This window comes from Oncorhynchus clarkii, chromosome 22, assembly GCF_045791955.1.
Source record: "Oncorhynchus clarkii lewisi isolate Uvic-CL-2024 chromosome 22, UVic_Ocla_1.0, whole genome shotgun sequence".
Taxonomy (NCBI): domain Eukaryota; kingdom Metazoa; phylum Chordata; class Actinopteri; order Salmoniformes; family Salmonidae; genus Oncorhynchus; species Oncorhynchus clarkii.
Window position 1 is genome coordinate 24,794,020 of NC_092168.1, and position 25,599 is coordinate 24,819,618.

Consider the following 25,599-nt stretch of genomic DNA (forward strand, 5'->3'; position numbering starts at 1 on the left):
TAGGGGTGATCAGATGGGGGGGATTATGTTGCCCTCTAGTGGTGTAAAATGGTCTCAGTCTATTGATCACTAATGCCGTTTACTGTAAAGTAGATTGATTGCTAATTTCTCTCTCTCTGTAGGGGTGTTCTGGGTCATCGTGCGGAGGAAAATGTGACTGCAGTGGAGTAAAAGGAGAAAAGGTAAGCATTCTGTCCATCACTCCATTGTCACATTGCTCTCTCACGCTCTTGTTTTCTTCACACCATATCTCTTTCACCTACTCACTCATCCTGAGATTCCCACCTACAAACTACAGATTCCACAATCCCTGTTAGGCACAAAGTGGCGAAAGGGACGTTTCTTATGGTACAGTATGTATACATTTTTGGATGTCCATCATTCATTTCGTATGATATGTTACGAATTACACTTAGCTAGGTGGCTAACCTCAGTTAGGTGGCTAACCTCAGCGAGGCTAGTAGTTACGGGTTAGGGTTAGAGGAAGGGTTAGCTAACATGCTAAGTAGTTGCAAAGTAGCTAAAAAGTAGTAAGTAGTTAAAGTTAAAATGCAGAAAAATTGAACATGCTACTTTTTGGGTTCCTAGATGTTTGCGTTCTCCCCATGTCATAGGCCACCATCCTCCCGACCTACTTAATTCCTTTAGTTTTTGGCGTAAGCAACCTCCTGCCTTATGTAACCATACCCAACGTAACATATTATACTAATTTGTGTGTCACAGCTGTACATTTACTATGTTAGGTATAGTCTGAGTCGAGGCAGGTCAGTCTAGTCCTTGGTGGAAAACGGCGAAACGGAAGACAGACACGGAGCAGGAATCAGGCGGAATTAGAGCATGTCCAGACACACAGCTGGGTTGAGGCCGCATTCCCACCGGACCGAACAATCTCCCACTCGCTTTTGAAAGAGTATCACACTGTTACAGTACATCCAGCAATCAGTGGTTTAAAATTGTGGTTAGAAGTTTCTAAGACACTTGAAGACAAAGTCTGCACACTGCCTGTCTTATCTCAAAGTAACAATGACACACTCAGTTCCATCTCCTTCCTCTCAGGGATTCAAAAAAAAAACTATTATGTAGCTGTTACTGCATGTATTGACTCACATTAGAGCCTAGCAACAGTGTCTTATCTACCCTGCATGTGTAGCCTTAAGCTCTCAAGATGACTCAATGTTTTAGAAACAGTAGCCACACAGACATACCACAGAGGAGCTGTGTGTTCTCTGGACCCAGGCCTTTACTGACTGTCTGACAGACTGAGCCTGGTGAAGTCATACCTCAATTCTGTCTGTTGAAAGGTGTTGAAGCCTGGCAAACCAACCGCTGTTTTAATTCTCCCTGCATAGTTTCGCTGTGATGATGTGACTTCCTGCCGCCCACGATCGGAGTTCTCTTCCCTTGGCGACTGGCCTGTGTCCTGGTTCTCATGGCCCAGAATTTAATGTTCAACTTCAAACCCCGTGTGAGCTTTAGAAATGGAGGGATATGGGAGAGAAAAGAGAAAGGCAGGAGGTCAAGAGAGTAAGACAGTCAGAAACACCCACAGAAAAAAGGGCTCCAAAAAACACTGCTTTTCCACTCCTCACCCACCTCCTCTAGATCCCTCTCTCTCACTCTTGGCAGCAGAAAATGTACTTTTAACAAAAATATACATGCAACAATTTAAAACATTATACTGTTACAATTCATATAAGGAAATAAGTCAATTAAAATAAATTCATGAGGCCCTAATCTATGGATTTCATATGACTGGGAATACATATACAGTGCCTTGCGAAAGTATTCGGCCCCCTTGAACTTTGCGACCTTTTGCCACATTTCAGGCTTCAAACATAAAGATATAAAACTGTATTTTTTTATGAAGAATCAACAACAAGTGGGACACAATCATGAAGTGGAACGACATTTATTGGATATTTCAAACTTTTTTAACAATTCAAAAACTGAAAAATTGGGCGTGCAAAATTATTCAGCCCCTTTACTTTCAGTGCAGCAAACTCTCTCCAGAAGTTCAGTGAGGATCTCTGAATGATCCAATGTTGACCTAAATGACTAATGATGATAAATACAATCCACCTGTGTGTAATCAAGTCTCCGTATAAATGCACCTGCACTGTGATAGTCTCAGAGGTCTGTTAAAAGCGCAGAGAGCATCATGAAGAACAAGGAACACACCAGGCAGGTCCGAGATACTGTTGTGAAGAAGTTTAAAGCCGGATTTGGATACAAAAAGATTTCCCAAGCTTTAAACATCCCAAGGAGCACTGTGCAAGTGATAATATTGAAATGGAAGGAGTATCAGACCACTGCAAATCTACCAAGACCTGGCCGTCCCTCTAAACTTTCAGCTCATACAAGGAGAAGACTGATCAGAGATGCAGCCAAGAGGCCCATGATCACTCTGGATGAACTGCAGAGATCTACAGCTGAGGTGGGAGACTCTGTCCATAGGACAACAATCAGTCGTATATTGCACAAATCTGGCCTTTATGGAAGAGTGGCAAGAAGAAAGCCATTTCTTAAAGATATCCATAAAAAGTGTCGTTTAAAGTTTGCCAGAAGCCACCTGGGAGACACACCAAACATGTGGAAGAAGGTGCTCTGGTCAGATGAAACCAAAATTGGACTTTTTGGCAACAATGCAAAAGTTATGTTTGGCATAAAAGCAACACAGCTGAACACACCATCCCCACTGTCAAACATGGTGGTGGCAGCATCATGGTTTGGGCCTGCTTTTCTTCAGCAGGGACAGGGAAGATGGTTAAAATTGATGGGAAGATGGATGGAGCCAAATACAGGACCATTCTGGAAGAAAACCTGATGGAGTCTGCAAAAGACCTGAGACTGGGACAGAGATTTGTCTTCCAACAAGACAATGATCCAAAACATAAAGCAAAATCTACAATGGAATGGTTCAAAAATAAACATATCCAGGTGTTAGAATGGCCAAGTCAAAGTCCAGACCTGAATCCAATCGAGAATCTGTGGAAAGAACTGAAAAATGCTGTTCACAAATGCTCTCCATCCAACCTCACTGAGCTCGAGCTGTTTTGCAAGGAGGAATGGGAAAAAAATTCAGTCTCTCGATGTGCAAAACTGATAGAGACATACCCCAAGCGACTTACAGCTGTAATCGCAGCAAAAGGTGGCGCTACAAAGTATTAACTTAAGGGGGCTGAATAATTTTGCACGCCCAATTTTTCAGTTTTTGTTTTGTTAAAAAAGTTTGAAATATCCAATAAATGTCGTTCCACTTCATGATTGTGTCCTACTTGTTGTTGATTCTTCACAAAAAAAATACAGTTTTATATCTTTATGTTTGAAGCCTGAAATGTGGCAAACGGTCGCACAGTTCAAGGGGGCCGAATACTTTCGCAAGGCACTGTATGTATCTGTTAGTCACAGATACCTTAAAAAATAGGTATGGGCGTGGATCCGAAAACCAGTCACTACCTCGTGTGACTAACATTTGCCTCATGCAGCACGGCACATCTCCTTCACATAGAGTTGATCAGGCTGTTGATTGTAGCCTGTGTAATGTTGTCCCACTCCTCGTAAATGGCTGTGCGAAGTTGCTGGTTATTGGCGGGAACTGGAACACACTGTCATACACGTCGATCCAGAGCATCCTTAACATGCTCAATCGGTGGCAAATCTGGTTACTATACAGGCCATGGCAGAACTGGGACATTTTCAGCTTCCAGGAATTGTGTACATATCCTTGCAACATGGGGCCATGCTGAAACACGAGGTGATGGCAGAGGACGAATGGCACGACAATGGGACTCAGGATCTCGTCACGGTATTGCTCTGCATTCAAATTGCCGTTGATAAAATGCCATTGTGTTTGGTGTCCGTAGCTTATGCCTGTCCATACCATAAACCCTACTGCCACCATGGTGCACTGTGTTCACAGCGTTGACATCAGCAAACTGCTCGCCCGCATGACGCCATACACCCATGGTCTGCGGTTGTAAGGCCGGTTGGGCGTACTGCTAAATAATCTAAAAGGACGTTGGAAGCGGCTTATAGTAGAGAAATGAAAATTGAATTTATCTAGCAACAGCTCTGGTGGACATTCCCGCAGTCAGCATTCCAATTGCACGCGCCATCAAAACTTGAGATATCTGTGGCGTTGTGTGATGATAAAAGCTTTTGGTGTGTATGGATAATTTCAGGGATTTTTTATTTCAGCTCATGAAACATGGGACCAACGCTTTACATGTTGCGTTTATATTTTTGTTCAGTGTTCAATGGGTGAGGGCAGACTACATGGCCCCGTGAAAGAACAGTAGCTTCATCTAGTGGCAGATAGAAGGAGCACATGAAGCCATCACTACTGACAAGCTGCTGCTGTCTCATCAATCCCCTTCATATATTTTTCTAATCATAATTTGTTTAACCCCACTTGCCTGTAGGCACAGATCTAGGATTAGCTTACCTTACTTAAACCCTAAACTCAACCATGATTCTGAAAAACATAGATCAGCATCTATACGGTTAACTTCATTCGAATCTGTTCAACCTCCTTTGTGTGTCCTGTAGGGTGAGCGGGGGTTTCCTGGTCTCCAAGGCAACATGGGGTTCCCGGGCATGCAGGGCAACGAGGGGCCCGCCGGGCCGATGGGCCCTAAGGTGAGTGTCAGCTCCAGACCACACCCCTTCAGAGTTTCCCCAACCCACCAGGAGACCTTACTTGGGACAGTATAATGTGATTTACTATGCTTATATTACATGCATGTATAACACATACGCATTCATCATTTTATTTACAAAAAAAATGTGTTATGTCACTTCCATGTTGTCTTAATGTCACATCCATGTCACTTGTCTCTTCCCAGGGAGAATATGGCGAGTCTGGAACTCCTGGAATGAAAGGAACACGTGTAAGTACAATAACGCTATCAGAGCAGACCTCTCCTAGTCTGGAAATCAGTTTTTATTTTCTTACAGCATTTTGGCTTTTGTCTGGACTACCTTGAACAGCGTATAACTTCATATTACTGGATTTATGTGATTCTGCCTTCTTATTGGAATGCAATTACTTGTATTCAAAGTAATCTGCTAAATGGCTGAAATATAAATACTGTGTTGTGATGTCTTGCAGGGATCTAATGGTTTGTCAGGCTTCCCAGGAAATCCAGGGCTACCGGTACGTTCTGTTAATACCTGTAAACCATAACTTCACATGCAAGTAGTTTTGACTGTTTAGGCCATGTGTCCTACCTCACAAATGTCTTACCTGTCCTTGTGTGTCCTGCCTCTCCCCCACAGGGTATCCCCGGACAAGACGGCCCCCCTGGATCGTCAGGTATCCCAGGGTGCAACGGAACAAAGGTCAGTCATTTGTTTGGTATCAACTCTCTGCTGTTACACACCTGTGTAGAAACTGACTTAATAATTCCTGTTATTTATGCACTTCTACCTAACCATGCTGTCTTAACCCTGTCTTTAGTGTGAACTGATGTCTCTTGTCTGTGTTCCAGGGAGATCGAGGGACAGATGGACAGCCTGGGTTCCCTGGTCTACAGGGTCCTCCTGTAAGCGCTCTGCCCCATCCACATTACCAACATGGTCACACAGTGTTTACTTCAACGCTGCCACAGACTTCACCTTAGACCAGTATTTCATACTAGACCTAAATCAATTAACGAAACAAAAGGCACTAGACTGAAAGATGTTATAATAAGCTCTTAATAAAATGTGTTTATCATTCAATCGGGCGAGATCTACAACTCTATCTCTCTCCTCAGGGTATCCCTGGGCTAATGGGAATGAAAGTAAGTTAAAACCGAGGGCTTTTACATCCTAAATAAAGTATGTACATTTCAGTGTTAAAAGGTATGGAAGCATCATAAGACATGTACTAAAACAGTGTTGATGGGCCCTGTGTGTAGTCTATCAGTCTCTAACCTGTCTCTGTCTGTCTCTCTCAGGGAGACCCAGGTGGTGTTTTAGGAATCATCCCACTGAAAGGAGATAAAGGATTCCCTGGAACACCTGGTTTACCGGTACGTACAGTGCCTTCAGAAAGTTTTCAGACCCCTTGACCTTTTCCACATTTTGTTACAGCCTTAATCTAAAATGTATTAGATTGTTTTTCCCCTTATCAATCTACACACAATAGCCCATAATGACAAAGCAAAAACAGGATTTTATACATTTTTGGTCATTTAAAAAAAATCTAAAACTGAAATATCACATTTACATAAGTATTCAGACCCTTTACTCAGTACTTTGTTGAAGCACCTTTGCAATCAATTACAGCATCAAGTCTTATTGAGTATGACTCTACAAGCTTGGCACACCTGTATTTGGGGAGTTTCTCCCATTTTCCTCTGCAGATCCTCTCAAGCTCTGTCAGGTTGGATGGGGAGTGTTGCTGAACAGCTATATTCAGATCTCTCCAGAGATGTTTGATCATGTTCAAGTCCGGGCTCTGGCTGGGCCACTCAAGGACATTCAGAGACTTGTCCTGAAGCCACTCCTGGGTTGTCTTGGATGTGTGCTTAGGCTCATTGTACTGTTGGAAGGTGAACCTTTGCACCAGTCTGAGGTCCTGAGCGCTCTGGAGCTGGTTTTCATCAAGGATCTCTCTCTTCTGTTCATCTTTGCCTTGATCCTGAATCGTCTCCCAGTCCCTCCCACTGAAAAACATCCCCACAGCATAATGCTGCCACCTCCGCGCTTCACCGTAGGGATGGTGCCAGGATTCCTCTAGAAGTGACGCTTGGCATTCAGGACAAAGAGTTCAATCTTTGTTTCATCAGACCAGAGAATCTTGTTTCTCATGGTCTGAGAGTCTTTAGGTGCCTTTTGACAAACTCCAAGCAGGCTGTCATGTGCCTTTTATTGAGGAGTGTCTTCCGTCTGGCCACTCTACCATAAAGGTCTGATTGGTGGTGTGCTGCAGAGATGGTTGTCCTTCTGGAAGTTTCTCCCATCTCCACAGAGGAACTCTAGCGCTCTGTCAGACTGACCATCGGGTTCTTGGTCACCTCTCTGACCAAGCGCCTTCTCCCTCGATTGCTCAGTTTAGCTGGGAGGCGGGCTCTAGGAAGAGTCTTGGTGGTTCCAAACTTGTGTTCTTGGGGACCTTCAGTAATGCAGAAATGTTTTGGTACCCAAGTTGCAGAAACATTGCAAGGATGATCAATGGAAACAGGATGCACCTGAGCTCAGATTCAAGTCTCATAGCAATGGGTCTGAATACTTATGTAAATAAGGTATTTCTGTCTTTTATAATGAATAAATGTGCAAACATTTCTAAAAACCTGTTTTCGCTTTGTCATAATGGGGTATTGTGTGTAGATTGCTGAGGATATGTATTTATTTAGTCTATTTTAGAATAATGCTGTAACGTAACAAAATGTGGAATAAGTCAAGGGGTCTGAGTACTTCCTGAAGGCACTGTATGTGTGTGCGTGCTTGTGATTGATTGTTTGTGTGCGCGCGTGCCTGACAACAACTTGCTTATACAGAATATTCATCCTTTCTTTCCTACAGGGACCTAATGGCCCCTCAGGACCCGAAGGCCCCCCAGGAAACCAGGGATCAGACGGACCCAGAGTGAGCGACCACTCTAACACTGGGCCAACACAGGATCACTTAGACTTAAATGATACCCAATTCTATGATACCTTATTCTCACTACTTTTGTGAAGAATGTTAATATTTAGGATCATATTGTCTTTAGAACACGGACTATATTCCTCTTTCCCTTTAGGGTTTCCCTGGCATACCTGGCCCCCCAGGAGAAAAGGTAGGCTTGTTGTCAATTGTCTTCTAATAATAGGCCAAAGTTTCCACCTATTGTACTCTATATTGTTGTTCATCCAATCAGATTGCTCTCATTTGTGATGTTCAATAAGTTGTCTCAGTAATGACATTGGCCTTCTCTCCAGGGTGACCGGCTGTCATTCCAGAGTGAGAAGGGAGACAAGGTGAAACACGCACACGTTCATGTTCATAACATCTTTATAAAGAGTTAATAAGCAATTATTTAGCCATAATAAATCAGTTGTAAACAGTTCTAAAATCCTTCCTTCACCATTGAGGGACAGATTTGGTCCCTATTTCCCTTCACCTCCTCTTCTTCCAGGACAAAGCCCTCTGCCTTTCCACTCTATATAGTTTTCTTTGTTCCCGTTTCTGATCCGTACCCTTGGTATTTCCCTCTCCTGATAGGGTGCACAAGGGCTCCGTGGTCCCCCTGGCCCCCCTGGACTCCCGTCACAGGAAGCGGGAGGAAATACCGTTACTCATTTCCTCCCTGGACCACCGGTACCCAGCTCTTTATAATCAATTATAATAATGGACGATGACGACTTACTTTGACCTAAGCCCTTGAATCCTTCATGGAGCATAGGCCACTGACGAATGTCCTCCATCTCATTCTGTTAACACATCTATGGGTATCAATGGATGGGTGGATGGATGGATGAATGGTTTGATGAATGGATGAAGGGAAAGTAGGTCTGCCTCCTTACTAAAGGTGTTTGTATCTGTCCTTCAGGGTCAGAGAGGCGAGACAGGAGACAGAGGAGACAAAGTGAGTGTTTTAGTATTTTTCAACTTGTTCTTACATGAAATGACATTACAGTACATGAAGTAAATATTTTGATGGCCACTATGAGTAACATTGATGTAATTTCCATTTTTGTCTGCAGGGTTCTTGCATTCCCCATCTAAACGGGGTCAAGGGTGAACAAGGCCCACCAGGACCAAGGGTGAGTGAAGATGATCACATTTCAATATTTTATTGAAGAAAAACAACATTATTTGCTTTCATGGAAGAACTGAGTTTCTGTGTCTTGGATTTCAGGGAAAACCTGGCAAAGATGGCGACAATGGATTTAAGGTATATAGTCATACACGTATACACCTAGTCTCTCACTCCACCCTCTATAATTCTCTCTCTCTGTGTCACTGTCCTTCACTCGCTCTCTCTTGGGGTTTTGTCTCAGTAATTCAGTTGTTTGATGTCTTTGTCCTGATCATTGTGATGTGCCTGTTGTCATACAGGGAGAGAGAGGCTTTCCTGGCGGCCCTGGATACCATGGAACACCGGTAACTATGCAACCATTTATACTGTACCCGTTAAAACCTGTACACACCTGTCATATGCTTATTAGAAATGATCTCTGATTTACCTTTCAGTTCTGAGGCTAATAAAATGGACATCTCTCTGTGTTCTAGGGTGAAAAAGGAGAGAAAGGACCTCCAGCATATGTAAGTACTGTCTCTGCATACTGTATACCAGTGGTTCCCAAACATGTTTGGCCCACGACCCTATTTTGATATCTGAAAATGATCATGACCCCACCCATGTGAAAACAAATTATGTAATTAACAGCCCATGTTTACTTTTTTAATTATGGCTATGGCAGTCAATTGTAAAACATTCTAACAGTATTTCTGATCTGAGGAACTGATTGTCTTCTTAACTCACCATCATATACTTTGAAGGTGGGGCTATGACAGTCAATTGCATATTAGTCTGACATAATTTATTTTATCTCACCATAACTAATGAGATGGGTGTGCATGTGCATGTCGCATCTGAGCTTCTCAAGGTCAGGGGGCGTGGTCGCACCTCATCTCTCCTGTCACATCCAACCTGGATCGCTATTTGTTTTTAATGCAGACGAGAGCACTGAATCAGCGTACCATGAGTTTTAATGCTCGGAGGGAAACGGCATCGTATTCCCTTTGAGTCAGGAACCAAAACGTCTCCATAGTGACCCGTGAATCTATTGTCTGCAGCATTCGGTCACATGACAGCTAGATCAGCTGTTCGATTTTACTTACCGGCATGTCAACTGAGCCAGGATCACCGTCAAACGGATTTAGCTGATTCTGTCACTCATCTGTACAATTTTGTTGTATTTCCCCTGCGTGCTTGCATTCAGTTCGTTCAGTATCCCAAATACTGTATGTCGTTGCATTGGCAAAGATACACATTTTATTGTCATTACACAGAAAGACAACAAAGTCCATTTTTTCACATCCATTGCGAATGACTACAGTTCCTCTCTCAATTTGAAAAATCTTTCCAACACTCCCTCGATAACCATCAAGACTCAATATGAAATAGAACATTGTCATTCTCTGATCCCATATCTCCATATAGTGGGTGTATCATACAATGCATCCATATGGTAGAGGGAGACCCATTCATTTTTTTTATTTCACCTTTATGGCCTTCAATGTAGGCCAGTTGAGAACATAACTAGAGTGAAGAGGCCTGCCCGCCGTCCCGTGATAGATGGAGCCCCATCTTTGCAAAAGCTCACCACTCTATCCCATGAAATCAGTTTTTCGTCACTATAGCACTCTGCGTCTCGGCCCACACAGCTAACGTCCATTTGGAGAGCATATGGTGGGGAGTTTGAGTCATTCAGTCAGTTTCCTCTTGATTGCTAGCTTGATTGCTAGCATCAATTTTTAGTTTCACAGTGTTATCTTACAAATGTATTGATGTGAGTTTCTGTTCCTCTACCCCCCCACACATTGTTTTCACCATATCGATAGCAGCCGGTAATATCAAAATATCTTCAATAGTGTGTGGTTTCATAGCATTGCAGGCTTAGCCATTCAATGTGGTAATGATTCAAGGGCAATGGTCAAGTGCTGCACTTTCCCACAATATAAGGGTGCTGTCTCATTGAATTTTTACTTTTAGATTTGAATAATTTTCATTTTCATATTAGGCAACCCCTAGTTTAGGAACCTCTGCTCTGTTCGCTTTCTCTGTAAACGTGCTTAACGGTCTCAGCACCTCTATCTAACTTTGGTATATTTAGGTGCAATTCTCTTTTTTTACCACCAGATGTCACCATACAATCTTTGAAAGTGAAATGAGACCAACAGAGTGCTGAGCATCAGCGTTATTCTTAAATAGTGTAGTAATATATGAGTCTGGTATGCAGGGTGATGGACATTTTGTATTTGTATACATTTTTGTTTTCTGTGATTTTAAGGTTGATAGTGCTCCTGGCTCTCCCGGCCCCCCTGGTCTCCCGGGCTTACAAGGAGAAAGAGGTACAGTGCACCCCACCACCACCCTTTTATAAAACTACACTGTTTATGTTATCACACCAGCATCCATAGAAGAATGCACACTAAGGTTCTATGTAGGCCTTATGTACCACCAACTGTCAATTTTTCCTCTGTCTGAAAGGTTTCCCTGGTCTTCAAGGAGACCTTGGTCCACCAGGTAAGATAACAAAAACACACCCATCAAGTGATCAGTGCATTCTTTGAAACTTGGTCATATTTTACATCCTCTCTGTCATGTAGTGTGTTAGTTGACATCCTCAAACCTCACTGTGTGCCTCTTCTGTGGTGTATCTTAGGCAGTCTTATTGAAGGACCTCCCGGAGAGAAGGGCCAACCAGGAGAGATTGGTCAGAAGGGAGACAGGGGTGCAGATGGGGACTCTCTCACAGGAAAGCCTGGACAAGATGGATCCGTCGGACCCCCTGGTCCTCCCGGACCTCCTGGTAGGTACACTTTACACATGCATAGTGTGACCTTTGTCATTCTGGAGTCATGTAGCTGATTTATACATATAGCGCTGGAGTCTTTTAAGTGCCTGAGTGTTACCTGAGATGTCTCTCACTTTTACCACCTCTCTCTGTATGTGTGTGTGTGTGTGTGTTGTGCTTTCTGTATAGGTGATGAGCCATGTGATCCAGCCCTTGAGAAGGGACCACCCGGGCCCCCCGGCCCACCAGGACTACAGGGGGAGTTGGGACAGAAAGGTAAGGAGAGGAGATGGTGAGACTTGGTCATTTCATATAGTGCAGTTGAGAAGTTGACTTTGTTAGCGAGTGATCTCATCCCACGCCGTCACCTACCTGTTATTTCTATACTGTAAACTTGTATTGCGTTGTACCTTCAGGTGATCAGGGAGACACGTGTGTGCAGTGTGAAGCCTTCGGGCCCCCTGGACTCCCTGGTCCACAGGGGCCTAAAGGACTGCAAGGTGAGGTGACCCACACTATTGAATGAATCATAAATTGAGATTACATGTACAGCATTGAAACCGTTTGGTGCCATTGATTTCAACAAGTGATTGGCGCTAAGATTGAGTTCCACATCTTCAACCTGTATCTCAGGTTAAGATCCTGACCCTAGGGCCTATATTAATCCGCCTCCACACTCTTTCCTATGAGATGGTGTTGATGTGTTTGATTGAGAGGTGTGGTTCGTCTCCTGTAGGATATCCTGGAGCAGCAGGCACTAAAGGAGACACGGGCCTGCCTGGACCTACTGGGCCTGATGGAAGCCCCGTGAGTTATCTTCATCACATTACTCATTCCTCTAATAGAACATGATGAAGACCATTACGGTGGAAATGTTGCGTCACTATAGCTCCATGAAGATCAAGATCCTTATTTGTGTGTAACAAGTAGTCAGAGGACGTTCACATTTCAAGTTTTATTAGTCGTATGTACAGGATACACCGTCCAACGAAATGCTGACTTCCAGGTACCTTCTCGACAATGCAACAGCAATTAGAAATAATAAAAGACAAGAATATGAACATAAAGTAAATGGCTGAGTAGAATAGACTACATTTTTTTTGCATAAGTATAATACAGGAAGGCACAATTTATAGTGCAATATTGACACGTCATTGCTATGTATGTTTGTCTAGTAGTTTTCTAATAAAATAGATTGTTGATTGATCCTGCTGTCTCCTCTCCTCAGGGTAATTACGGTACTCCTGGGTTGATCGGGGCTCCAGGAGCCCATGGTGAGCCTGGCGATATCTACGTGGCTCCAGGGCTGAAGGGTGACAAAGGAGGGTCTGGCTTCGTGGGCACACGAGGACTGCCAGGTGTGGATGGACTGCCAGGGAAAGCTGGACTACCAGGCGTGCCCGGACCCAAAGGAGAACCTGTAAGTGTGTGCACACATGCGTGCGTGTGTTTCAGCCATCACTTTAAAGCTTGCAGCATCTACGCTCATGCAGTGATGTAGTCACTCATCCCTCTCTATCTCTGATCTCTGCCTACAGGCCCAAGATGGCATCAAGGGGGGCCGTGGTCTGGATGGGGAACCTGGGATCACTGGACCCCCAGGGGAGAGGGGTCCTCCTGGTGTACCAGGGGTTGGCCGGCAGGGGGAGCCTGGAGAGAAGGGTACATCTGGCCAAGGAGGCCGACCTGGAATCCCTGGACAACCAGGTGGGTGTGCAGCTGCAGATGAAGCTATAGATGCAGCTTCATACATACATACATACATACATACATACATACATACATACATACATACATACATACATACATACATACATACATACATGTATAAGGAGCCTATGACCATGTGTATCTACTCTCTCCCTACGTGTCAGGAGTGAAAGGTGAACCAGGAAAAGGTGTGAGTTCACCTGGACCCCAGGGCATCCCTGGACCTCGAGGAGAATCTGGCATACGTGGACTACAAGGTGAGGATCAGCTTTGTGTTTATATGTATTGGTATAGCTTGTGGTAGGCTATGGTCCTGCATGGCCCTGCACAGCTCATCATGAACATCTTCTCCATCCCTACCCAGGTGACCGAGGACCTCATGGAGACCCAGGAATTCCAGGATTCCCAGGACAGAAAGGTGACACAGGTGCACCTGGCATTGGATTCTCAGGACCACCTGGACCTAAAGGATATTCTGGAGCTCCAGGAGCCACTGGGTTGCCAGGAGAGCCTGGAAGACCTGGACAGGATGGTTTCTCTGGAATATCAGGCACACCTGGTCCAAAGGTGGGTGTTTTATATGTGTGTCTTTGCTTCACTTCCTGTTGTTTCAAACTCCACAACCAACCAATCTTCTACTGTCCTCTCTAGGGTGAGCCAGGTAGGGGTCTACCTGGACCTAAAGGTGCTCAGGGTCCTGCCGGAGTGACAGGTTTCCCTGGAGAGAAAGGCAACCTTGGTCTACCTGGAATTCCCGGACAAGAGGGACACACAGGACCACCTGGAGCTCAGGGCATCAAAGGTGACCACGGCCCCCCTGGTCAGCATGGTGGCACAGGACCCCCTGGACCCCCTGGAGCAGGAGAACCTGGTGCCCCTGGACCCATGGGACCCCCTGGAGAGTCCGGCCTCTTCGGTCATGATGGTGTGAAGGGTGATAAGGGTTTGCCTGGCTCTCCTGGTCTGGACATGCCCGGCCCTCAGGGAGAGAAGGGAGACTCAGGATTACCTGGACTTTCTGGTTCCAAAGGGTTTCCAGGACGACCAGGCCCCGCCGGCAGAGATGGATTCCCTGGGGGGGCAGGTGAGACTGACATGCCTCAGAACAGTGTAGGAGGTCTGATGTAACTGAAGGACATTGACACTTGTTGACTGGACAAGTCTGTGTTGATTGCTGTTGAGTTGAAAGAGCATTTGGTGAAATTGAGAAGCTTTGACCTTCAATACTTTGTAAGCTCTGACCTTCAATACTCAGATCTTTTTCCATTCGATTTTCATTTATTTGTTGATGTGTGTGTTTCCCAGGCCCCAAGGGAGAGATGGGAGTCATGGGAACACCTGGAACACCAGGATATCAGGGTCCTTCTGGGAACCCTGGAAGTCCAGGACTGAGAGGTGAGACAGTAGAACTACAGCCTTTGCACTTCTAGAATACCCATCAGTGTGTTTTACACCACTATACTATTACATCTCTCACAACTCATTTCTTTCTCTCAGGTGACCCTGGTATCTCTGGGCCAAGGGGGGAGTTCGGTGAGAATGGACCCAAAGGAGAGAGGGGAGAGCAAGGTCTCCAGGGCCCTGCTGGCAACATGACTGAAGTTGACATGGAGCACATGAAGGGCGAGAAAGGAGACCTCGGGGATCCAGGTATAGAACATGAACATGGCCCATCCTACTGCGCTGTATGTCTGTGTCAGATGATTAGTTCAAATGGTATTTTCAAACCGTCACTGTGAATAGTTTAGTCGTGCTAAATCCCACTTTTTCTCATTAGGTGACCCTGGATACACGGGAGAGAAGGGTTATCCAGGACAGCCTGGAGTACCTGGTATGCCAGGAAAGGATGGAGAGCCCGGTACACCTGGTCAGCCAGGTAAGTCACCTGCGTAGGCTTCGCACCACCCCTCGGTTTATCGGGAATGGTCCAAAATTGTATACTACCTAGTCTGAAAGTATGTATTTGTCTTGCACAATATACAGTGTACACTGCCTTCTGAAAGAATTCATGACCCTTGATTTATTCTACATTTTGTTGTGTTACAGCCCGAATTTAAAATGTATTAAATATATTTTTTTCTTACCCATCTACACACAATATCCCATAATGACAAAGTGAAAACATGTTTTTTTTTACATTTTAGCAAATCTATTAAAAATGAAATACAGAAATATCTCATGTACATAAGTTTTCACACCCCTTTGCTATGACAAAATTGAGCTCAGGTGCATCAAATTTCCTTTGATCATCCTTGAGATGTCGCTACAACTTGATTGGAGTCCACCTGGGGCGAATTAAAATGTTTGGACAGGATTTAGAAAGAAACACACCTGTCTATATAAGGTCCCACAGTTGACAGTGCATGTCAGAGCAGAAACTATACCAAGTCCAATAAACTGTCAGTATAGCTGCAAGATAGATGTGTGATTTAGTGTTAGTGTTTAACATTTCCAAGAGCACAGTGGTGTCCATGGGAAAAATATGGAACCACCCAGACTCTGCCTAGAGCAGTCTCTACTAGAGGTCGACCGATTATGATTTTTCAATACCGATACCGGACCAAAAAAGCCGATACCGATTAATCGGCCGATTTTTATTTATTTATTTGTAATAATGACAATTACAACAATACTGAATGAACACTTATTTTAACTTAATATAATACATCAATAAAATCAATTTAGCCTCCAATAAATAATGAAACATGTTCAATTTGGTTTAAATAATGCAAAAACAAAGTGTTGGAGAAGAAAGTAAAAGTGCAATATTTGCCATGTAAGAAAGCTAACGTTTAAGTTCCTTGCTCAGAACATGAGAACACATGAAAGCTGGTGGTTCCTTTTAACATGAGTCCCAGGTAGTTCCCAGGTAAGAAGTTTTAGGTTGTAGTTATTATAGGAATTATAGGACTATTTCTCTCTATACCATTTGTATTTCATTAACCTTTGACTATTGGATGTTCTTATAGGCACTTTAGTATTGCCAGTGTAACAGTATAGCTTCCGTACCTCTCCTCCCTGGGCTCGAACCAGGAACACAACAACAACAGCCACCCTCGAAGCAGCGTTACCCATGTAGAGCAAGTACTTTTCAGTGGCAGGGAATGGGAGACAGGTAAGGATAGAGGGAACAATGAATGGAGCCATATGCAGGTAAATAGTTGATGAGAACCTGCTTTGGTGTGCCAATAACCTTAGACTGGGGAGATTTATGTTCCAACAGGACAATGACCCCAAGCATACAGCCAAAGCAATGCTGGAATGCCTTCAGAACAAGAATGTGAAAGTCCTTGAGAGACCCTGCCAAAGCCGATACTTAAATCCCATTGTAAATCTGAGGAAAGACTTGAAGTTCGCTGGGAAGGGGCGATGAACAGCAAACTTAACAGAGCTTGAGATTCAGGAAGGAAAAATGGGAGAAAATCCCCAAATCAGATACAGACATACCCAGACGACTCAAATCAGATACAGAAATACCCAAGACCACTCAAATCAGATACAGAAATAACCAAGACCACTCAAATCAGATACAGAAATACCCAAGACCACTCAAATCAGATACAGAAATACCCAAGACCACTCAAATCAGATACAGAAATACCCAAGACCACTCAAAGCTGTAATCACCACCAGAGGTGGTTCTACAAAGTATTGGCGTGTGTCAATACTTATGTATTTCATTTAAAATAAATTTGCTAAAATTACTAGAAACATTCTCACTTTGTCATTATGGGGTACTGTGTGTAAATGGGTGAGGAAAAATAATCAATAATTTTGAACTTCTGGAATAAGTCAAGGGGTATGAATACTTTCTGAAGGCACTGTAGTTTGGGTATTGGGACACAGTCAATGTGGTGATACAATGAAATTCTCTTTCAGACACTATGATTCTTGTTTCTCAGGTGATAAAGGGGAGACAGGTTTTCCTGGAGAGCCCGGCAGTATTGGATATCCTGGAAATAAAGGAGGCATTGGCGAAATGGGATATCCAGGTAAGAAAACAACACAATCCTTTCACTGAGAAGAACAGACATCATCCTTTAAATAGAACATCCACTCAGATCTATTTGCTACGCCCACGAAAAAAGTGTCAATTGTGAAAGTGTCAAGTCTAAGGCTAAGATATGCTAACTGGCCTACTGGTCATGATGCGCTTCAGTTCTGGTTGAATTGGTTCTAACCGAGTTCTCCTGTATGGTTCCACAGGTTCTGTAGGTACGAAGGGTGATAAAGGCATTGTGGGCACACCGGGTCATCCAGGGTTCAGGGGTACAGAGGGGGTGAAGGGAGACAAGGGACAAACCGGTCTGCCAGGTGTTGGAGTACCAGGACCCTCTGGAGAGAAGGTAAGCTACTTACTACCACTTATTGTGTGTTTGTGTGTCTGCTACAGTACACATTTTTGTAATTAGATGCCACTAACGGTCTTTTTCTTTCAATAAATATTTCTATGCACTTCTTTTCTATTTGTTTTTCCCCTCCCTCTATCTCTCCATCCCTGTGTTTCTCTCACTCTCTTTCTCTCTCTCTTTCTCTCTCAGGGTCAGTTGGGTCTGCCCGGGTTCCCTGGTAACGCAGGAGAGAAGGGTCAGAAGGGAGGAATGGGAGTGCCCGGGATGCCAGGAACACCAGGAACCAAGGGAGACACTGGACACATTGGTTACCAAGGTGAGGCTCCATGGCCACAACTACTCCTGTTCGACCTGACTGATTGATTAGTTGGTTGATTTTATTTTGGGTTTAAAAGTAAGCATTATTTGGTACATAGAATTTTTGATAATCTCACAAATCTCCCAGAGATGTGTCTTGTTGCTTGGCAACCTCTAAACCCAGGTGTGTGTTGTAATGTGCAGGTCAGCCGGGTCAGCCAGGAGAGAAGGGTATTGGTGGGCTTCCCGGGTCACCAGGAGAGCCAGGTCAAACAGGTCGACCAGGTAAGCACTCTAACAGATGGAACACAGTAACAATGCATCAGGTTCCTTTCAGTACAATATGACAGCTAGTCAAGAAGCTTACCCCTGAATCATTTCCCAAGTGTACATACTGTAGCTACTATGCCCCAGCGGGTAGAGAGACACCCAGGTAACTGTATTGTTTCCTAGGTGAGCCTGGTCTGCAGGGTCCACCAGGTACAACCGGAGAGAAAGGAGCGTCAGGAGTGGACGGCATACCTGGATCATCAGGAGAGAGAGGAGACACAGGTGAGTTACCTCTCCTGACCTTGAAGATGATCGGGTGTGTTTATCATCTTCTAAACCGCTTGTAAACCACATGGTTTTATGATTTGTGCTATATTTCTGTTAGAAGCCCCACATTTGACTGTCTCCATATCAACTCATGTACTGTGGATCCAAACAGTTAATTGACAGCGCAGGCAGGTGAAGTGTTTCAAGTCATGGCCTAGAGTTTTAGCAACTCTGTTCTGTGTTTCTCCTACAGGTTTACCTGGCAGGGGCTTCTCAGGGACACCAGGGTCGTCTGGGGATAAAGGTGACAAAGGCTCTCCAGGTTTCCCAGGCTCTCCAGGTATCCCGGGTATCCCAGGGACCAGGGGAGACAAGGGTATTCCAGGCTTTGAGGGTTCCCATGGCCAGCCAGGAGAACGGGGTCTCCCAGGACCCGCCATGGAGGGGCCCAAAGGAGACCAAGGAGTGTCAGGAAAGCCTGGAGAACCAGGTACTATATGCCACACACCTGAATCCTTCTGTAATGTACATTCGGATACATATGACCATCCTCTCATTATCCTCCTCTTCTCATCCCCATCTCAGGTACCAGTGGTGCTCCAGGTCCTGCTGGTGTTCCAGGCAGCGTGGGGGGGAAGGGAGACAAAGGGGACCAGGGTGAACCAGGAGTACATGGGGAGCAGGGTTTCAAAGGAGATCAAGGATACCCTGGACTTTCTGTAGGTCACTTCCTGTTGCTCACTGACCGATCCATGTCAGTCTAGTCTGTTTATCATGACACTTGACTAGTGTCCACCATCTGACTGGTATGTATATGTGTTACAGGGTCAAGCTGGCCTTCCAGGTGTTGATGGACTAAAGGGAGAGATGGGACTGCAGGGAGTGCCTGGTTTCCCAGGTGAGTGGTGCAGCTGATTTAGATGGTGTACACAGTGTGTGTATGAGTCAGTGGTTCTGTTGGTTTTGTGGCTAAATCTCCTCTCTTGCAGGGACAAAGGGTGAATTCGGAGTGGTTGGATTCAAAGGAGAGCTGGGGGACAGAGGATTCCCAGGAGACAAAGGTGAAAGGAAGAGAAACATAACCACCGTTAAACCGAATCACTTAGTGCTTGTTTCACTGAAAAGCTCTCCTGAGCTTATATAGCATCGAACACCTATATTATTACTGTGCGAATGTTATGAGTATATGGATTCTGATATGTTTGATTACATGAAATGGTATTAATCGTCCTTCCCTTCCTCCTTTCAGGTAATGATGGTCCCCCTGGTCCTCCTGGCCCCCACATCTTCATCAAGGGAGACAGCGGCTTCCCTGGTAATCAGGGCCCTCAGGGGCCTGTGGGGCCCTCTGGTATCCCTGGGCTGAAAGGACAGCAAGGTGAGAGTCCGCACCTCTCTGATTCAGAGGGGTTGGGTTAAATGCGGAAGACACATATCATTTGCATGTATTCAGTGGTACGTCTGACTAGGTATCCCCTTTTTTCAAACCATCCTATCTACAATGAGCCAATCTATTATGACCAAACATCAGCTCTGATCACCCTGCAATATTGCACCCCTCTCATTCATTGTTCTCTTTCTCTCTCCCCCCTCTGTCTCCCAGGTGTGACAGGTATTCAGGGTATTAAAGGTGATGAGGGGAACCCAGGGTTTAATGGTCTCCCCGGCGCCAAGGGAGAACCAGGCTTGTTTGGTCCCTCAGGTGAGTCACACCCCCTTTGTCCAGTTAATAGCCACACTAAAAAGGTCACTACACTGCATGTAGAATAGAATGTCTGATCATTCTAGATGTACTATTTATATCTTGGGGTTATTTTCAGAAAACGTTCCATTTGACCTTTGTCTCTCCTACCTATAGGACCCAGAGGGTACCCTGGACCCCCAGGACCTGATGGTGTTCCGGGTCGGGTGGGTCCTCCTGGCCCCTCCTCCATGGAACATGGTTTCCTGGTAACCAGGCACAGCCAATCGGTGGAGGTTCCACATTGTCCTGAGGGAACGTCAGTGATCTATGATGGATATTCCCTACTCTACGTCCAGGGCAACGAGCGCTCCCACGGCCAGGACCTGGGTAAGCTAGAGAGGGAGGGGAGGTACTGTAGATGAGGCTACCTTGTGATTCAGATTAGCATCACACTAAACTACTTGTGTGTAGGTACGGCTGGTAGCTGTCTAAGGAAGTTCAGTCCCATGCCCTTCCTCTTCTGTAACATCAACAACGTCTGTAACTTTGCCTCCCGTAACGACTACTCCTATTGGCTCACCTCCCCTGAGCCCATGCCAATGAACATGGCCCCTATCACTGGCCAGAGCATCAAGCCCTTCATTAGCAGGTGTGTGGGTTTCTTGTTTCTATATGTGGTGCATTTGGCCCTTGCAATGATGGCAGTATATGTTTGTGTACTCACCTGGGGTATGCGTGTGTGACTGTCTGTGTATTGACCTCAGTCTGTGCCTCCAGGTGTTCAGTATGTGAGGCTCCTGCCATGGTGATAGCAGTGCACAGTCAGAACATCATGATCCCATCATGCCCCAATGGCTGGGACTCACTCTGGATTGGCTACTCCTTCGTCATGGTGAGAGAAATACAACTCGTATTGCAACGCCATACCTAGTGTACTTATCTGTACTTGCTTTGATGAACTTACCAATGTTTTTGTTTGTATATCCTTAACCCCCCCAATGTCTCTCTCTCTGTGCAGCACACTAGTGCAGGTGCTGAGGGCTCTGGACAGGCACTGGCATCTCCTGGCTCCTGTCTAGAGGAGTTCCGTGGCGCTCCGTTCATCGAGTGTCACGGCCGTGGAACCTGCAACTACTACGCCAACTCCTACAGCTTCTGGCTGGCCACCATCGAGGACGAGGAGATGTTTACGTAAGTGTACTCCCTTCTCTCTTTTCCTCTCTCATCAGAGCTCTGACATGGTCTTGATTGAATGGAGGGATTGACTGATGTTGTCTGGTTCCAGGAAACCTGTGCCCACCACACAAAAGGCAGGAAATCTCCGGAGTAACATTAGCCGTTGCCAGGTGTGCATGAAGAGGACATAGGCTCTACCCCCTGACCTCTCTGTGACCCTTAACCACCCACCACAACCCCTGACCCCACCCAGTCCGACGGTCCGGGGCATGACTTTGTGTTATTGACCAAAGGATGGTGCTATTTCACTGCGTGTGTGAGAGGAACAGGCAGACACACTGTGAAACAGAACAACAAAAAAACACCCAGAAAGATTGATGAAAGAACAAAACACACTGTCAGAGGAGGCTGGTGGGAGTAGCTATAGGAGGACAGGCTCATTGGAATGGAGTAAAATATGTGTTTCATAAATGTTTGATACCGTTCCATTTTAACCATTGCAATGAGTCACTCCTCCTATATCTCCTCCTACCAGCCTTCTCTGACACACCAGAGACCAAACCATAAGATCAACTGGCCCTACGCTCCATCATGCAGAACACTTTACTAACATTTTCACAACGTTTCTCTAGCGAATGTCGCCCAGTTTACGACTGCACTGAGTACATCCCGCCCCCCTCCCCATTAGTAAACTGGCGTCCATTTTGAAAGGGGGTGTTTGTGTAAGTCAGGTGCTATTGAATCTAATCTACTTGCCTTATTCCAGTACATTATGTTTGTATTTTCACTCAATGCCACTGACTTTCAGCTCTGAGTTAGTTATATATATTGTTATTGTTCCTCACTTTTACTTTTGTAATAACACAATACTAATGTAAGGATGGGAGTTACCACTGGTTACAGATGCTTGTCATGCTGAGACATCACTGTAAGTTAAGGGCTCTATTCAATCTATCACGGAAGTTCATCGTTACAGCATGATTGAAAATTCAAAGCCAATGTTCCCACATTAGCAGATACTGCATTCACAGTAAGCGCTGCATACGTCGGCTCAATCGGAAATGACCTTTACATTTATATCATGCAATCTGTAACGCTTCAGCGACGCAGATTGAATAGAGCCCTAATGGTTGCTAGCATGCATGCATCGCGATGGTTCTGCTGTAAATATATTACTTTTCTTTTTCCTTCCTAAAATAACAGCCACCATAATCTCTTCAGGTATTTACGTTTTAATTTGTGTTATTTCAATTTGTATTTATTTGAGTAAATGTAAAGCTCGAGTGGATTTGAGTCGCCAAAGAACCATAATCAATGTCACTAAAGAAAGTACAGTATGGTATTCTGTTCCAACCTGACCTAGGCACTTATAGTTTTAATACTGGGTTTCATGTTACATGCTACAGTTAGCATACATCAGACCTGCCGCTATAGGCCAACACCTTCAGTGCCTTATCTGTCAGTATGCAGAACAGTAACATAGTGGTGGCAGCATCACTGATAGTGTGTTATTTCATTGGAGCGCATCACACACATCACATAAGGCTGCTGAGGGGAGGACCTCTCATAATAATTCATGTAAATGGAATGGTATCAAACACATGGAAAACATCTGTTCATACCATTCCATTGATTACGTTCCAGCCATTACTACGAGTCTGTCCTCTTCAATGAAGGTGCCGCCCACATCACACACACTCGCGCATCCACACCCTGTCAGTACGAGGGGGAACATTGACACAGCTTGTCATCTGTAGTATGCAGAGGGTGTGTGTGTTGTCACAAGCCGAAAGAGTTTTCACACACGGACCTGTTGACAGAAGAAGTTCATGGCTTGTAGTTTGTGTGCAGAGCAATCCTTAAGACAGCGAGTCGTCAAACACTCGTCAGTTCACTTGGCCACTCAATCAACTCTGTGTGCATCAATAGTTCTGTGTGATGTACGTTTCCTGAATACGTCCTTCACATTATTTTGTGTGTTGAAGCTTATTAATCAAATGCTAGAACCCAAAGAAAGACATGTATACACACGCACACCTATGTGTACTCTTATTCTTACTCTGATATACTTGATCATGCCTCCTGCAATATTATTCCTGTGATAATTAGCTAGATATATTTATGACTAAGTGCTTTTACAGATTCCTGGGTATTTTGAATCTACTTTTCAAGCTCCCTTTTAAAATGTAAATTCCCTACTGCTCTGTTTGGCACTTGTCCCTAATCTACTACATGAATCCTACCCTGCTGCTCCCCCTTTTGTCTGAGGGTGAACGCAAAAACCCTAGAACCAAGACTCCTGTCCAAGCCCAGAATTAGTCGAGTACTAAAGAAATACTTTACACACTGAAGAAATAAAGTATCCAAACCTCACAAACTACTTGTAACCAGCAATCATTCATAGGTTTCCTCCAATCAAAGCATTCTGAAAGTAAAAGGCTCTTATCATTAGTAGACTGAACTCAATTTTTTTTTTTTTAAATGATTCTTCAGAAAATGCTCATTCATACATACAATTTTAGTAGCACTTGTTTAGGAATACGTTTGAGTTCAGTGGAAAAATTTGCATGAGAGTTCTTGGTTGTAGTCCCTAGCTCATTATTAACCAACCGACCAAACGTTTTGCCAACTATTCTTCTCACCTCCCAGTCCCCATACTGTGTAAATCATACAATAAAATGGTTTGTATAAAATATGGTGTGTAATCATAACTGTCTCCTATTGGTGGCAGCGGTGGGAAACAGTCACTGTTGGGGAGCCCAACAGCCTAAATCAATCTCAATGTTTTCTGTCCATTGTGTTGTACATGTAAAAGCTCTGTGATATACTATAGTAGTAGTCTCGTCCACTACAGTTCAGTGGGAAGCCATATTCACTTAATTTCCACCCTGCCATTTTAGTCATTCAGCAGATGATATTACCCAGATTGAAGATGGTCGAGACTACAATGCAGCCGAGCCACCAATATCAAGTAGGCCCAACAATCAACTTGGATATTCACCTTGAGTGTGTTTCTCCCTGCTTCTAGTGGCAGAGTATGCACCACCACATCGGGGATGGCAGCCTCTACATCAGCACTTCTACTAGGCCCGAGGCCAACAAACCCACTCACCCCAGGCTGCTAAACATTAACGGATCAATGCACTCCGGGGAGAGAGGGAGCACAATAACCTCCCCTTCATCTCTCCGCCTCTCGTTTTTCATCCCTTACTGGAATCCTACCCCCTTGTTTCCTCTGCTGTCACTAGCAGCCCAATAAAAACATGTTGCACTTGACCAGGAAGTGTAAACAGAGACTGAGGTAACCCAGGTCGAGCAGAAAATATATGCTCCTATTACGTCCTCATCCATAAGCAATGTCCAGCCCCTTAACTTAACCACTACCCATTGGATATAGCAGATCTGAAGAAACTTGATTGGCTACACCTAACCTTCCAGTAGACTAAGGGGAGCGTCCACCATATTGCTTACATTTATCCAGTTCGTTTCAGCTCTTCAAACATTGAAGGAGTAAGGGCAGTTGCAAGGGGTTGTTTTTGTACTTGCCCTTCATGTCACCCCATCTGGTGACACATGGAAGTTCACTACATATTTTTTAAATTATATATTTTTAATTTAACCTTTTATTTAACTACGCAAGTCAGTTAAGAACAAATTCTTATTTACAATGACAGCCTAGGAACAGTGGGTTAACTACCTTGTTCAGGGGCAGAACAACATATTTTTACCTTGTCAGCTCAGTGATTTGATCTAGCAACCTTTCGGTTACTGGCCCAACACTCTTACCACTAGACTACCGCTCTAACCACTAGCAGAAGTACAGTATACATTTAGTATCATAAATAATATACGCATAAAAGTATAGTTTTGTTGATTTCCACTGGTGACACTTACAGTGGGGCAAAAAAGTATTTAGTCAGCCACCAATTGTGCAAGTTCTCCCACTTAAAAAGATGAGAGAGGCCTGTAATTTTCATCATAGGTTCACTTCAACTATGACAGACAAAATTAGGGGGAAAAATCCAGAAAATCACATTGTAGGATTTTTAATGAATTTATTTGCAAATTATGGTGGAAAATAAGTATTTGGTCAATAACAAAAGTTCTCAATACTTTGTTATATACCCTTTGTTGGCAATGACAGAGGTCAAACGTTTTCTGTAAGTCTTCACAAGGTTTTCACACATTGTTGCTGGTATTTTGGCCCATTCCTCCATGCAGATCTCCTCTAGAGCAGTGATGTTTTGGGGCTGTTGCTGGGCAACACGGACTTTCAACTCCCTCCAAAGATTTTCTATGGGGGTGAGATCTGGAGACTGGCTAGGCCACTCCAGGACCTTGAAATGCTTCT

General features: G+C 44.4%; 1 protein-coding gene across 1 annotated transcript in view; it reads left to right on the plus strand.

Annotated features, from left to right (window-relative positions):
• The window catches only part of LOC139380658 (collagen alpha-1(IV) chain-like), a 55,326-nt gene extending 31,385 nt beyond the window's left edge, over positions 1–23,941 (plus strand). Inside the window, exons 2-48 of the mRNA XM_071123560.1 lie at positions 123–182; positions 4,549–4,638; positions 4,845–4,889; positions 5,111–5,155; positions 5,278–5,340; positions 5,490–5,543; positions 5,757–5,783; positions 5,940–6,014; positions 7,510–7,572; positions 7,730–7,765; positions 7,908–7,946; positions 8,191–8,286; positions 8,519–8,554; positions 8,673–8,732; positions 8,828–8,863; positions 9,028–9,072; positions 9,202–9,234; positions 10,986–11,046; positions 11,186–11,221; positions 11,361–11,507; positions 11,682–11,768; positions 11,909–11,992; positions 12,229–12,299; positions 12,721–12,912; positions 13,031–13,199; positions 13,367–13,459; positions 13,567–13,769; positions 13,854–14,286; positions 14,508–14,597; positions 14,700–14,852; positions 14,980–15,078; positions 17,105–17,194; positions 17,409–17,548; positions 17,744–17,870; positions 18,056–18,136; positions 18,305–18,403; positions 18,642–18,878; positions 18,974–19,107; positions 19,214–19,286; positions 19,378–19,449; positions 19,638–19,766; positions 19,992–20,090; positions 20,247–20,459; positions 20,544–20,721; positions 20,850–20,964; positions 21,091–21,263; positions 21,358–23,941. Of these exons, the coding sequence (XP_070979661.1) occupies positions 123–182; positions 4,549–4,638; positions 4,845–4,889; positions 5,111–5,155; positions 5,278–5,340; positions 5,490–5,543; positions 5,757–5,783; positions 5,940–6,014; positions 7,510–7,572; positions 7,730–7,765; positions 7,908–7,946; positions 8,191–8,286; positions 8,519–8,554; positions 8,673–8,732; positions 8,828–8,863; positions 9,028–9,072; positions 9,202–9,234; positions 10,986–11,046; positions 11,186–11,221; positions 11,361–11,507; positions 11,682–11,768; positions 11,909–11,992; positions 12,229–12,299; positions 12,721–12,912; positions 13,031–13,199; positions 13,367–13,459; positions 13,567–13,769; positions 13,854–14,286; positions 14,508–14,597; positions 14,700–14,852; positions 14,980–15,078; positions 17,105–17,194; positions 17,409–17,548; positions 17,744–17,870; positions 18,056–18,136; positions 18,305–18,403; positions 18,642–18,878; positions 18,974–19,107; positions 19,214–19,286; positions 19,378–19,449; positions 19,638–19,766; positions 19,992–20,090; positions 20,247–20,459; positions 20,544–20,721; positions 20,850–20,964; positions 21,091–21,263; positions 21,358–21,439 (4,863 nt within the window). The 3' untranslated portion in view covers positions 21,440–23,941. The remainder of the gene's footprint in view (positions 1–122; positions 183–4,548; positions 4,639–4,844; positions 4,890–5,110; positions 5,156–5,277; positions 5,341–5,489; positions 5,544–5,756; positions 5,784–5,939; positions 6,015–7,509; positions 7,573–7,729; positions 7,766–7,907; positions 7,947–8,190; positions 8,287–8,518; positions 8,555–8,672; positions 8,733–8,827; positions 8,864–9,027; positions 9,073–9,201; positions 9,235–10,985; positions 11,047–11,185; positions 11,222–11,360; positions 11,508–11,681; positions 11,769–11,908; positions 11,993–12,228; positions 12,300–12,720; positions 12,913–13,030; positions 13,200–13,366; positions 13,460–13,566; positions 13,770–13,853; positions 14,287–14,507; positions 14,598–14,699; positions 14,853–14,979; positions 15,079–17,104; positions 17,195–17,408; positions 17,549–17,743; positions 17,871–18,055; positions 18,137–18,304; positions 18,404–18,641; positions 18,879–18,973; positions 19,108–19,213; positions 19,287–19,377; positions 19,450–19,637; positions 19,767–19,991; positions 20,091–20,246; positions 20,460–20,543; positions 20,722–20,849; positions 20,965–21,090; positions 21,264–21,357) is intronic.
• The last annotated feature ends 1,658 nt before the right edge of the window (positions 23,942–25,599 follow it).